This window comes from Salminus brasiliensis, chromosome 3 (genome assembly GCF_030463535.1).
Source record: "Salminus brasiliensis chromosome 3, fSalBra1.hap2, whole genome shotgun sequence".
NCBI classification, from domain to species: Eukaryota; Metazoa; Chordata; class Actinopteri; order Characiformes; family Bryconidae; genus Salminus; species Salminus brasiliensis.
The window spans coordinates 25,720,423-25,735,373 of NC_132880.1; the positions used below are offsets into that span (position 1 = coordinate 25,720,423).

At 45.2% G+C, this 14,951-nt stretch overlaps 1 protein-coding gene across 2 annotated transcripts; it reads left to right on the forward strand.

The window, feature by feature from the left end:
* The first annotated feature begins 488 nt into the window (after positions 1-488).
* Positions 489-6,906, forward strand: LOC140551306 (cation channel sperm-associated protein 1-like). 2 transcript variants are annotated; one of them, XM_072674712.1, is made up of 10 exons: positions 489-518; positions 1,092-1,203; positions 1,336-1,530; positions 1,862-1,975; positions 2,097-2,255; positions 2,952-3,036; positions 3,452-3,515; positions 3,667-3,777; positions 4,152-4,303; positions 6,524-6,906. In XM_072674712.1, the coding sequence occupies exons 2-5, from the start codon at positions 1,092-1,094 to the stop codon at positions 2,198-2,200; spliced, it is 525 nt and encodes a 174-aa protein (XP_072530813.1). In that variant the 5' UTR covers positions 489-518; the 3' UTR covers positions 2,201-2,255; positions 2,952-3,036; positions 3,452-3,515; positions 3,667-3,777; positions 4,152-4,303; positions 6,524-6,906. The 2 variants fall into 2 exon arrangements, with proteins under 2 accessions (XP_072530813.1, XP_072530812.1); XM_072674711.1 differs by having other exon boundaries at positions 2,952-3,515.
* Positions 6,907-14,951: the final 8,045 nt, after the last annotated feature.

Here is a 14,951-nt window from a genome sequence, read left to right on the forward strand (position 1 = left end):
TATGAACACCCTATAGCAGAATGACCAGGATTGCTGTGGTGTACAGTCGCTGGTCTAGACTAGAGCTCTCGCAGAACAAAGCTGCTGCCGTGAGTCAGACTGTAACGACCCGCTTTGACCACAAGAGGGTGCTGAGTTTCTTCACGCAATACAGAGACTGTCCTGAGAGAGGAGTTTTAACAGGGGTTACTGTCGTTTGTAGGAGCAGAAGCAGGAGTGTCGCTTTTCAGGCTTTTAGTCTAGCCAAATCAGAGTAGATTACAGAGTCTGAGGAGGACACACACAGAGAGAGAGAGAGAGAGAGAGAAGAATATAAAGGAGTCGGAACAAAATTAGGAGAGAGAGAGAGAGAGAGAGAGAGCAACTGTGATTGACTTTTTGTACAACGATTAACTGTGTGTTTGTGTGTGTGTTTGGTTGTATAGATGGGTGTGTCAGAAGAACTCTCCCTGTGGTGACCTAACACCTCAAGGTCTGCTGAGTCCGGACTTCTTCTTCATCATTGAGGTCTCCAACAGGTACGTCCACTTGTTTTCGATTCTGTTATCTTCACTAAAGAGGGGCTTCATAGTGATGAGTGGCAGCATCATCTGAGTCATTTCTCTCCTCCTCATGGAGCATTTATAAGACCTAGAGACAGTCAGTAGAGTTAGCACATGTTCATGTCAGTAAGATTTACTTTGTAGGGGAAATTCACCTGAAGTACAGGACCCCTAAGCTCATAGAGAATTCTCTGTTCTGAATATGGATCAGTTCTGGTAGTATCCCCTCACTACGTGTGCTTAACAGAGAACTGACGTGTTCAGATCGTTGATGGCTGAGAAGGAGTAAGTGCATCATGTTAAGTATCTGTCTAATGCTTCTTTTTGAGAGCATGTACTGTGAGCATTCTGCCCGTTTCGAGCTGCATGTTCACGGTCTTCCTCTACTGCCAGACCGAGCTCTTTTCTACATGGGGGTGAGGGATTTATTCAGCCATACCTACAAACATTTTACACCATAGAATAGATTAGAATTCTATTATTTTTTGTGGAAGAGCTATTAATTCAGAATAAAAATTAACACCAAAATGATAAATGATATAATTACAGATGGCGATGATGACCGTGTTCAGCATCCTTTGCGTTCACATCGTTTTTAGCAGCTGTCGGTCGCGACAACACACCAACTCCAGCCCTGAACATGACAGCCTTTCAGTAGACGGTAAATCTGCCAGAGCTTTTACATCTATTTAGAAATTCAACAACAATCACACACACCTATACTCTCTTTAACACACACACACCCTAACAAGCACGCTCATCATTATCTCTCTCTTTCTTTCTCTGTCTGTAGAAGATGAATCCAGGGACGAATTTCAGGCTGATGATTCCTCAGTGAAGAGCATGTGCACGTGGGTCGAGCAGATCTACGACCTGATCTTTAACTTCACTCAGACGCCTCTGTTCACCAGTTTCATCTTGGTCGTGGTTGTACTTGATACCATGCTGCTGATCGCCCAGGCCTTCCCCAGCCTCAGTGTGAGAGCAGGTGCGGTCATACACTGTATAGAGCTCATATTCACTCTTTCACATTTTGTCTTTTGGTCGAGGTAAAATTTGACCTCATCACTGTTTTTTTATGGAGTCATGAGGGCAGTGGCTTACATGACCACTCACAAATGTTTATGTGGATACACTCTAGACATGTTCCAGAATTCAGTGGTTCAGTAAATTGCAATATTAAACAAATGGTAACGTTATTATATACATGCCAGACATGATTATTTTAATACAGTATTGTGATCATATCATAAATCATGATTAAAGGTCTGGTCATTATTCTAATATAAAATTCTGATGGTTTTTCATGGCTGTACTAGGTTGGGTGTTCTCAGCGGTAGATGCCTGTTTTCTGGGTATCTACCCGATGGAGTTCTTTCTTAAGCTCCTGGCGTGGGGACACAAGTACTTCCAGAACTCTTGGAACAACATGGGTGAGCTGATCCATCTCTTATGAGAGTAGTGAACATGGTCCTAAAGTGGCAGCCGTGTTCCTGCAAACCAAAATTATTCAGAGTCTTGATTTTTTCTGTTTGTGTCTTTTTGTTCTTTCAGATTTCATCATTATTGTTATGAGTGTGGTGGATTTTACACTGCCATTGGTGCAAACCACTGGACTCGCAGGTGGTAAACAGACCTCCAGTGTCTTCCGGCTCTGAAGATCATGAAAGGAGCACGAGCAATCAGAGCTTTCCGTTTGCTCAAAGCCATCCGGTAAGGAAAAGTAGACCTCAATTGACATGAAGTGAACTGATGTCACTGATGGTTGAAACAGTAATCAGGAACTGCAGTTAGATGCAGGCTATCGTACAGAGTTATACCCCAAAACCCTTTCATCCACAACACTATAACCCCACATCCTCAAAATCCAAGCCCTCTGTCTGCCAAGAGCATTTTTAAAGATTCTCTTTTGAGAAACATGCACAGATCATTAACGAGGTTGTTCGGGCATTAGACTAAAAAGTTTAAAAAGTCACACTAAAGAATAAATCTGTAGTGCATGAACAACACCTTTCACAAACTCGTTAAGCCAATAAGCAATACTATGGTGTTTCAGTTAGCAGTTTGTGGATCACACTCTGATACTGTCTTCCATTTTTGTATTAATCAGGAAGTTACGGGTGTCCATATCTGTGGCTATCACTTTGAGTTACTAATTGATACATAGTGTTTATTATCTCTCATAGAGAAGTAATCTATACTAATAATGTTGGCACGATTAGGTTATGATAGATTAGGTTTCGATATAGAATATATTCAGATGTAAAAGACCAATCAACAATAAATAAATTAAATAAATAAATAAATAAATAAATAAAATGATCAAGAAACAGCTTTGGTCAGTGTACCTTTTTGGGAAGTTCGGTTTACTCCCATATATTAACTCTGGGACTATTTCTCTTGTTCCAGCTCTTTTCACACGCTTCAGTTGATCTTGGGTACAGCTGTGAAGTCATTGCGGTCTATTGGCTCTACCTCACTCATCATGCTGATGGTAATAAGCATGTTCACCATTTTCCTCCGGGTCCTGTATAGTGAGATAGACCCGGAGAGGTTTGGAGGTATTTTCAACACGATCACCACCTTGTTTCAAGTGCTGACGCTAGATGACTGGGTGCTGGTCTATAATACCAGCTATTACAAAGGTAAGGGATTATGTGTTCCTTGGAATCAACATGTCACATGAAGAGCTTACTCATTAAAGTCATAAAGCAGCAAGAAGAAAATGAACAAGATTATAATACAGTACCATTGATTGTAGTTAGATTCAGAAAATCTCAAATTTACTCTAATAAATTTCCACTTTATAATTTGAATAAATAAAATATATATTTATATATACAAATAAAAGGAAACTATTATTGTGAATTTATAACCATTATTCATTCTCTTTTTTCTACACCCAACAGGAGCTGCTCACATCATGATCTTCCTGGTGTCGTACATCATTATAGAGAATTTAATTCTCCTCAAGTAAGTTACAGCACAGCAAATGGTAAAAGACGGGTTTCAGAAATACCCATATGTTGGTCCATCAAGCATGACAATGAGATCAGCCTATTATATTCCCATACTGATCAAAAGACCATTCTCTTTAATGAATTAGCGTTGTTTATGTTTATAGAAAAGTAGAGCTGATGGCAGACTGAGACTATTAGCCAGCATGGAGCAGAGCCAATTCTCAATTGAATCAGAAGTCTTTCTGCTGAACAAACTTGTGGAAAGCAGCTTTAAGGTAAGGAGCTTTTCCATATCCATGCCATTGCATTTACAGTACAACTAAAATATAAAGGCCAGTGGACTTCAGCTGGTTTATTGACCAATAGAGCAGGAAATAAGTACCGTTCTCTTTGAGAATGCTACTGTCGTAACAACACTAACATTTTTCTTCTTTTAGAAAAATTAGAATTAATATAATTGTTAAGAATTCACAACAATAATATCTGAAAAATCTTTTTACAAATTGAATTAAACACAGTAATGTTTGTGTTAAGTTGTGTAAATGTCAGTGAGCCAGTGCCTTAAAGCATCAGTGAGCTGCATATGTGAGAGAACACCAAAACTACATTAGTCCTTATAGAGTTACTGACACAGTTTATTTTGTTTCAGGGCAGGGAAGAGGAGACTAACAGCGAATAACCTCAGACCTGCACCCAGCTGCTGACCATATGCAACACTCCACTCTCCTCCCCTCATGAGCGCTCCCGAAATCTCCTGGCTGCCTAGTTATCAGAATCCTTCCACCCAACGTCCAAACACAGGTCTGTTCTGTCCATTTAACTCCGCCTTAGCTGCTGCTGCCTATGTCAAAATGCAGAGACTCTACACCCGCAGTAATTTCTTGAATCCGGTGTCAACCAGAGGAGGATGGGTTCCCCTGCTGAGTCTTGGTTCCTCTCAAGGTTTCTTCCTAACTTTTCAGGGAGTTTTTCCTTGCCACTGTCGCCCATGGCTTGCTCATTAGGGGTCTTGTCCCGGATTCCTACCATTAATTAGCAACACAGGGACGCCCTTTTATCAAACACACTTAGTGTTCTTACTAGGTCATATGCAGAAGCCACTCAAACTCCAGCCCCCTCTCATATAGTCTCCTCCAATGTCATCATATGCTGATGGCATGGTCCAAAAACATCCCCCTGAAACAGAATGCAAAAACATCAAGTACCCTACCTGGAAAAGGGTTACTGGGACCTACCCCTGGAACCAGGCCTAGGGGTAGTATCCACAGCCAAGCACCCGGTGTCCAGGCAACCCATGTAACCTGTTTACATGGGATGCCTATGTGGACCCACCAATCGCAAGGTCTGGATTGTCCCAGTAGATAATGGGGTCACCTCAGTGCGACTTTGTGTTGCAGAGAGAAAAACGCATTCACACCCAACAGCAGTTCATAGTTTTGGAAAGTGGGTGGGATTTTGGAGATGGTCCCATGCACTGACTCCATTGTTCTGCTGAGTGACTCTCACGTGAGCAGTTGCTGTGAAACGTGGAGCAGAGTGATTGGGATAAACAGCCTGATCTGAACCCGATTGGTGGGACGTTTGGGGACTTCTGTGCTAGTCATAGGATTTCCAAAACAAAAACACCATGTTCAAACACAAGGTTGCTCAGAAGTGTACTTGGTACCAGAGCACCTTGGGCCAAAGGTCAATGATCAACCTTGTGCTCGTGTCATCTGACCTGAGGCCATATGTTTCGGACACTTGGGTAAAGAGAGGTGCTGATTTATCAGCTGATCACTCTCTGGTGGGGAGTTGGATCAGAGGACTGCCAGATTAACCTGGTAGGCCCTGACTTTTGGGTAGTCTCAAGGAGGTTCTGAAAAAAAGCTCCAACAATTCAGAAGGGGAAGGAGGGACACTGCCTAAAATGCTCAGAACAGGCAGTGAAGCTCTGACCTCAGCTGAGGATATTGTTTGACGCTGGAACAAACACTTTGAGATACTCCTAAACCTGAGGAACATGCCGACTGTTCAGCACGCAAAGCTGGAGGTTGCCAGGGGTGTCAGAATCCGTCTCTTTTGCAAATGTTCCTGAGATAGTTGAATCTCTATCCAGTGGCAATGCATCAGGAGTGGATGGGATTCACCCCCAGTTCCTGAAGGCTCTGGATGTTGGGGGGGGCTGTCTTAGTTGACATGCCTCTGCAGTGTTGCATAGACCTCAGGAAAAGTACCTCTGAAGAGTTGAGCGCTGTTTCTCATTTTCAAAAAAAGGGGACAGTAGAGTGGGTGCCAACTATAAAGGCATCATACTCCTCAGCCTCTCTGAAAAAGGTACTGGAAAGGAGAATCTATCCAATAGTTCAGATATAGGAGGAGCAATGCGGATTCCATAGTGGCCTTTGGAACGTTGGACCAGCTCTTCACCCTCTCTAAGATTGTTGCGGGGGCATGGGAATTCGCCACTGCAGTCTACATGTATTGTGTGGACTTGGAGAAGGCTTACAGCCGTGTTCCCCAAAACATCTAGTGGGGAGTGCTTTGGGAGTGTGGTCTGCTGGGGGGGTTCTTGTACTCTCAGTGTGAGAGCTGTGTCCATATTCTTGGCACTAAAGCAAGCTTGTTCAGTGTTGCCATTGGACTCCATCAGGGCTGTGCCTTGTTTTCACTCCTGTTTGTGATCTTCATGTACAGGGTAGCAAGGTGCAGGCTGGGGTAAGAGGGCTTCTTGCAGGGGGTGTTGCTTTTCTGCTGCTTTTTGATGATGTCCTGCTGACTAGCTCTCTGAAAATTTAAATGATTAATGCCCACAATGCAGGACAAGGTTATAGAATGATGGCTACTGTTTCCAGGTAGTTTCCTCAGTTCGTAATGTGATTAAGAAAAGGCAGTTAACAAGAATGCTGGATGTAAACTTAAGCACTAGAGTTTTTCAAAGAAACCCATTTCTCCACCAGCAGCGTGTTTAATAAAGTTTAACATTTTTTAATTCAACATTTTTAAGCGTGACTTGTTTTGTTAAAATGTGACTTTTTAAAGGGGGACATGGAAGAAGAGAAGCAGCGGAGGTGAAGGAACTCTGGGTAGAGTGACATGGATCAGCGGACGGCCCAAACAGCAGCAGCCTTGTGTTGATCCGCCCAGCCCGAGTCCTCGTTACTCTGTCTCTGAGTAAGAAGCCGGTGTACATTTTAGGACATCCTCAGCATCAGTATTTAGGCATGGACAGAACGGCATCATATCACCTATCAGACCAAACGACCTCAGACAAAAAGGTCTGGGAATAAACGCTGTCAGACAATCCAACAACTGTACAGGTGTCGTGCTGAATGTGTTGGAGCCTGGGAGAATCCGCGGGTCAAACCATAATTATTAAACATCATTTCAGGCCATGATTTTTAATTTGTCTCATGATTTTCAACTGTTCACTTCCTCGTCTTCTCTGACTGGCACGAGAGACCTAATTCACCCATTTTCTTTCATATGTAGGTTTGTGAAAAGCTTCCGCTAGAGATTCCTGTACTTTCTGCTCAGGGGTTCAGTTGTTGTTCAGTCAAGATAAATACATAGCTATTAATAGAGCTTTTTACAAACAGCACAGCTCTCAACTTCAGTTCTCGTGTCTGGCACAACCACTAAGGGCATTTCTGTCACATGTCAACATTCTCATGCCATTTTCACATCGTTTAGAAATGGCAAGAAACGGCTGAAATGACTAGGACTGCTTTTGTACATCTTTGGGACATTGTCTAACCTGATGCAGAAACATTTGTACATGTTTTTTTTTTACCTCAAGCCTAGATGATTGCAACACACTATTTTCAGGATTTTCCAGCAGGAAAACGTTTTCAAAATGCTGCAGCCAGGGTCCTGTCTAAAACTAGAACACCTGACCATATCAGTCCAGTTCTATCAGCACTGCATTGGCTTCCAGTTAAATTCTGTATTGATTATAAAATTCTACTACTGACATACAGAACCCTACATGGTCTCACTCCTGAGTACCTGCAAGATCTCAATAACTATTATGAGACTCAACAATTAGAAAGTTAAAGCAGGAGGAAGAGCCTTTTCATATAGCCCCCCACCTCTGGAATAATCTTTGAGATTAATGTTCAAGTCTAGGCTGAAAACTCACCTGTTTAGCTAAAATGTTTCCCTTTAACATTAAACAACCACATTGACCATTTGTGACGGGCACCGATTGCATTTGCTTCCGCATTTATCCCATCCGTGCAGTGAACACACACATACACACCATTGAAACACACACAGTGGACAGTGAGCACACATGCCCGGAGTGGTGGGCAGCCATTGCTGCAGCAGGAGCAGAGAGGGTGAAGGGACTTGCTCAAGAGTCCAACAGTGGCAACTTGCCGAGCCAGGGTATCAAACCCACAACCCTGTTATCAACAGCCTGGAACGCTAACCGCTGAGCCACCACTGTCCCACTTCAGATAAAGGTTGCAGATCAAGGGTGAATTGTAGTATACCGCTTGCACCTGACGCTAGTGTTTCAGGGTGCTCCCTTGGCTTTGCTACCCTCTGTCTCTCTCCTCTTAGTTAGGCTGTTATAGTCAGACCTGCCGGAGTCATCAGCCACACTCCGATACAGCTCAACTTTCTCTGCTCTCCATAAATCCTTTCAAAACTAAATCTTTCTCTTTACCTGGACACCCACTCATCCAGCCCGACCTGTTAGAAGGCCGCTGGGGTCCCCTTTACCTGCGACAGACCAGCTGCCACCCACTAGACTGACAACTAGGCTACCTAACCACCCGTGTTAAACTGCTAAACATCAGGTAAGTTCAAATTTACATGAACTTTAACTAACTGCCAGTAATATTATTACCACCATCAACCATCATTACTCTCGTTACTTTTACCATCACTACTATGAATTAGAGCTCGTTCATCTCGAAGAGGATTTTGTTCAGAATCAGCTACTTATCACAAATCTACTCGATTTGATAACTTCTCATACTTTCCCGTAGCGGAAAAATGCATTTCCCTGTAGAAGTTGATCGTCTACTCACTTCAACGGAGCTGCACGGAACGGGTTTTTCCGTTTCTTCGAAACTCGCCGGTCTTTGGATAAATGCCACGATTTAGCCCCGCGGGTCTGGACGCAGAGCTTCTGATTGGAGGATAAGTCGAAAGGCTGAACCCGGATTTGATGGACAGCTGTCTACACCGGCACTTAATCACTGGCCGTGTTGCAAACTTAGCAACTTTTCAGACCCCTCTAGCGTCTTTTTTTAAGCGACTAAGCATCTCTCTATGGAGTCTCTCTGTCCAGTCCAGTGCAGTGCAGCTAGCATTAGGTATAAATGCACTACCATAGAATGGCGGCAGAGAGAGTCGAGTTCAAGGTCCTCATTACTCTCTACTTGTAGAAACTGAAGGAAATAAAGCTTTCAGAGCCACTTTCCACACTTGATATCAGCTTACTACATCTTCACTGTTTACCAGCTGAAAGACACAAGCTAAAAAGGTTCGGTTAGTAATGTTAGCAAGCTGAGGTAACAGACCACCACATGTCTGTTTATCTGAGAGACTGGCTGCCTTACTCTGTGTACATTTCAGCTACATGTCATCTAATTTACTGTAGCTTTCTGTGCTTAGAAACAGTTATGGAGGATATAAAGACATCCTTCTGTCTGTGTGACAATAAAAAACTAATATCTAATAATAGAAAATTATGTACAATTGTTTAAACTGCTGAAATCACTTTGTTATGATAGCACTGACAGCTGACTGTGGAGTATTTAGTAGTGAGAAATGTCTCAGTACTGTGGAGCCGGCGTTGGAGGAATCACTGTTTCTGTTTAGCTTTTCCACTTTCTAGCTCTTATGTTTTGTATATTGTATATAAAGGGGTGGGAACAAAATAAGGAGAGAGAGAGAGAGAGAGAGAGAGAGAGAGAGAGAGAGAGAGAGAAATAAGAATATAAAGGACTGGGTACAAAAGAGAGAGAGAGAGAAAAAAAATAAGGAGAGAGAGAGAAGAATATAAAGAAGTAGGAACAAAATAGAGAGAGAGAGGGAGAGAGAAGAATATAAAGGATTGAGTACAAAATAGAGAGAGAGAGAAAATAAGGAGAGAGAGAGAGAGAAAGAGAGAGAGAAAGAGAATAATATGACTTAGACTGTAATCCGTGAGTCAGATTGTAATGACCCACACTGACCACAAGAGGGTGCTGAGTTTCTTCACGCAATACAGAGACTGTCCTGAGAGAGGAGTTTTAACAGGGGTTACTGTCGTTTGTAGGAGCAGAAGCGTCGCTTTCAGGCTTTTAGTCTAGCCAAATCAGAGTAGATTAGAGTCTGATGAGGACAGAGAGAAGAATATAAAGGGGTGGGTACAAAATAGAGAGAGAGAGAGAAGAAGTAGGAACAAAAGAGAGAGAGGGAGAGAGAGAGAGGGAGAAAGAAGAATATAAAGGGTGGGAACAAAATAAGGAGAGAGAGAGAGAGAGAGAGAGAAAATAAGGAGAGAGAGAGAATAATATGATTTAGACTGTAATCCGTGAGTCAGATTGTAATGACCCGCACTGACCACAAGAGGGTGCTGAGTTTCTTCACGCAATAGAGAGACTGTCCTGAGAGAGGAGCAGGAGTGTCGCTTTCAGGCTTTTAGTCTAGACAAATCAGAGTAGATTAGAGTCTGAGGAAGAGAGAGAGAGAGAGAGAGAGAGAGAGAGAGAGAGAGAGAGAGAGAGAGAGAGAAGAACATAAAGGGGTGGGAACAAAATAAGGAGAGAGGGAGGGAGAGAGAGAGAGAGAGAGAGAGAGAGAGAGAGAAGAACATAAAGGGGTGGGAACAAAATAAGGAGAGAGGGAGGGAGAGAGAGAGAGAGAGAGAGAGAGAGAGAGAGAGAGAGAGAGAGAGAGAGAGAGGAATATAAAGAAGTAGGAACAAAATAGAGAGAGGGAGGGAGAGAAGAATATGACTTAGACTGTAATCCGTGAGTCAGATTGTAATGACCCACACTGACCACAAGAGGGTGCTGAGTTTCTTCACGCAATACAGAGACTGTCCTGAGAGAGGAGTTTTAACAGGGGTTACTGTCGTTTGTAGGAGCAGGAGCGTCGCTTTCAGGCTTTTAGTCTAGCCAAATCAGAGTAGATTACAGAGTCTGAGGAGGACAGAGAGAGAGAGAGAAAGAAGGAAATAAAGGGGTGGGAACAAAATAAGGAGAGAGAGAGAGAGAGAGAGAGAGAGAGAGAGAGAGAGAGAGTGAGAGAGAAAGAAGAATATAAAGGATGGGTACAAATAGAGAGAGAAAATAAGGAGAGAGGGAGAGAGAAGAATATAAAGAAGTAGGAACAAAATAGAGAGAGAGAGAGGGAGAGAGAGAAATAAGAATATAAAAGGATTGAGTACAAAATAGAGAGAGAGAGAGAGAGAGAGAGAGAGAGAGAGAGAATATAAAGCTTTGAGTACAAAATAGAGAGAGAGAAAGAGAGAGAAAGAAGAAGAGAGAGAAAGAAGAATATAAGGAGAAGGACAAACTAGAGAGAGACAGAGAGAGAAGATATAAAAGGGTGGGAACAAAATAAGGAGAGAGAGAGAGTGAGAGAGAAAGAAGAATATAAAAGGATTGAGTACAAAATAGAGAGAGAGAGAGGGAGTGTATGTGTTTGTATTTTTTTACTTTATTACATCAAGCAAAAAAATAAATTATCCCCATTAAAACCCCCCAAACACCCCCCCCCCCCTTAAAAAAGAAAAAGAAAAAACAAACAAAAAGACCAAAACAAAAACAAATGCACAGCCCTCCAACCTTCACACATAAACAGCTAACTGATCATCGACCACAGCAAACACAGCATCACCAACACACCACACAGTCTGGAACTTCAGCACATCGTTCAGCAGTTTATAATATGCAAATTCCGCACTGACGCAAGATCTGACCAGTGCCATAAACAGGAGCACTGGGTCAGTCACACCTTCACCTCGAAGGCTATTCCGCCTTGTGAGCCAGACGGACAGTTTAGCCTTTCCAAACAGAAAGTTCAGTAGACAAGACCTCTGACGCTGAGGGACAGAGTAGCGTGGACCCAGTATAAATATGTCCAATGTGAAAGGGACCCCAACCTTCACACACAAACCCCTCAGCAAGTCCAGCAGGGGTTCCAGGCGCACGCACTCGGCAAACACATGCTCTACCGTCTCAGGCCTCCTGCAAAACGGACAACCCTCATCTACAAGGGGGTTCAAGTGAGCAACATGCTTGTTTGTGGCCAGAGCCCCGTGGATTATCCTCCACTGCAGGTCCCCAGTTCTTTTGGGCACAGGCAGTTTATACAAAATTCGCCACCTGAAGTGTGCCATGCTGTGCTCACCCAACAGACCCTGCCACCGGTGCTCTCTTACCTCCCTCAAGGCACGAAAATTCCGCATCTTCACGGCCATTCCATACAGTGCCTTGCTACTGATAGTTGAGAACTCACCCAGGCCTGGAGAGGAAACGGTCAGGAGGTTGGAAAGGGAGGACGCTCCACGCTCGGCAGTTGGTCCAATATTCCTCTGGCCGCTGGTGGAAGTGCCTGCTGTAACTGGGTCACAAACCTTTCCAGCAGCCGCAATGACTTTACACCAGTCTGCTGAGACAAGAGCTGTGGTGTCTTCCATCCGCCGTTACCTGGAATCAGCATGTGGCCCAACTTACTGACCCCCGCTGACATGAAGCAGTTCCTGAGACTCTGCGATGGATCTATGCCCAGCCTTATCTCAGGGTTATGAAAGATGGGTTCCTCCCGCATCCAGGGGCCTACTCCCAGTCCTCCATCCCGAGAAAATCTGAACAGTCTCCAGGCCTTTAAAACTGCAGCATAAAAGTTTGAGAGTCCAGCAAGGTGCAATCCTTCCAAGTTCATGAGGAACAACTGGAGGTCCAGCCCCCTACCCCCAGTTCTTTTCAGCAAAGCACATGCTGGCTCCCTCCATTCCACAGCATCATGGTAAAGCAGCCTCTGTGCAGCCTTCAGCCTGAAAGCCACAGCTCTACTTTCAAGGTCTACCAGACTGTGCCCGCCCTCATGAGTGGGTAAATAGAGCACTGCAGCCTTCGTCCAGTGATATCCAGTCCAAAAAAAGTCTACCATCTTTCTCTGGACCTCAGTCAGCAGACCAGGTGGAGCATTTAAAACCATCAGTCGGTGCCACAGCGTGGATGCCACGAGGTTGTTGATGATCAACACCCTACCTCGGTATGACACTTGATGGAGCAGCCACTTCCACTTGTCCAGCTTTTGAACAGTCTGCTGTAAAACACCCTCCCAATTCAGCATGACTGCCTCTCCCACACCCAGGTAGACTCCCAGGACCTTCAACCTACGTGTACCCCACACTAGGCCCCCAGGTAGGTTAGGGGGAGTACTGCCCCGTCCACACCACAAGGCTTCACACTTTTTCCAGTTCACTTTACCAGATGATGCCTTCTCGTAACAACTAAGACCTTCCTGCAGTTGTTGGATATCCCTTTCATCCTTTACGATCACAGTGACATCATCAGCATAAGCTGATACAGAAAAGGCCGAAAGGCCACCCCATCCTGAGACTGCGACCCCTTGCACTGTTGTCCCTCAATCGTAGCAGTAAAGGTTCAATGGCCAAGGAGTAGAGCTGACCCGACAAGGGGCACCCCTGTCTAATTCCTTGCCAGACTGAGACAGGCCGGCTCAATCCCCCTCCTACCTTAACCAGACAATAAACATTGGAATACAGCAGCTCAACGTAGCTGACGAACTCATACTCCCGCCCATTAATATCCACATCAACCCTCAACAGCCGTCCTTTACACACCTCCTTCTGAGATAACACTCTCACAGGAAGCCCTGAGAGGAACAATACTGCTACACCTCCACTGCAGCTTGTTCCATGCCCCAGAACTGCTACACCTTTCCACCACATCCCCACTCACTGCATTATCAGGGTCAGTGTGTGTCTCTTGTAGAAAAATAACATCAATATGTTTACATTTAATATAATCCAGAAGCATTTGTCTTTTCAGCCCATCCCTCGCACCGTTAATATTTAAGGAGCCGACACATAAAGTCCCCATACAGAGAGTGGGAGAAATGCTCAGACAGAAAGCAGGGAAGGACAGAACCAGCAGAAAGGAAAGATCAGGAACAGGCGAGATGTTCTGCATCAGAGCGTTCCTTTACGTACAGTAGTCGCCCACTTCTTTAACCTGTATCTCTTTCTGGGTGACAGCGCACCAGAATCCACCTTCAGAACATGTTTCACTGTTCTGAGGAATTTGTTGACGTCAGGGAAGTGAGTAACCAAAGAGACGTTCCTTTTACCCTTAGTGATTCTCAAAAACTGGTCAAGCTGTGCAGTACTGTAGACCTCTCCAGCCTGGCTGGACAAACTCTCTGACAGTTCAGAGCAATCTGAGTAAGATCCCTCCTCCTCTTCATCCAGATCAAACTCCATCTGGCTCTCCGTCACTGAGGCTACCCCAGCGTCCGGCCTCATAAAAACAACCCCAGAAGGGCCTGCAGCCTCCTCCACTACCCCCACACCCCCACCTTCAGCACCCCCGCCTGCTCAGCTACACCTGCACACACAACATCTACCTGCGTCTCTCCCACCCCCGCAGCAGGGGGGGTCCGCTGGCTGAACAGTACACACACCTTCACCAGGCACAGCCTCAGCGGCCTCCCGTACCCCTCCTGCCGCCTCGCTCATCTGAGAGTCAGACCCGCCGCGCGCCGCCGCTCACACCGCCGCTCCCTCCCCCGCAGGATCCGGTACCGGTTCAGAAGCCGGCTCGCTAGCCGTCTCTACACGCTCAGGATGTCGTACTGCTCTGTGCGGACAAACAAACCTTTTATGCCCCACGTCCCCACACTCAAAACACCGCAAACTGCCCGTAGTAGCAAACACCACATACGAGCTGTCGCCGTGCTTCACCCGCAGCGTGAGGTCCAGCGCCTGGTCAGGGTTGTGTAGAAGAAACATGAACATCTGCCTGCGGAACGAGAGGACGTGTCTCACTGTGGCGGTCTTACACCCGAGAGGGATCATCTTCATCGAGCTAGCCAGCTTCCCGAACCGAACCAGCTCCCTCTCAATTACCTCATGGTCGATGAAGGGGGGCACGTTAGACATCACTCCCTTCACCCAGACCCCACTCTCAATAACCCTCCCCACTAAAGCCTCCTTCTTTAAGAACACCACCACTGCTTTATTCATCCGCGAAGCGGAGTAGATGTTCTCACAGCCCACCTGCTCCCCCACTGCGAGCAGCACGTCCTCAACGCTCGCACCGCCGTCAGGTACACACCTGAACCCGTGGCGCAGAGTTTGCGCCTCACCGCCGGATTGGGACGCCATGTCCGCCCGCCACAGAGTGGCCAGGCCACCGGCCCAAACCAACCAAGACCCTAACCAGTTCCCCAAACCCCCAAAAAAACCAACAAATAACCAAGACAAAACACTAATAAC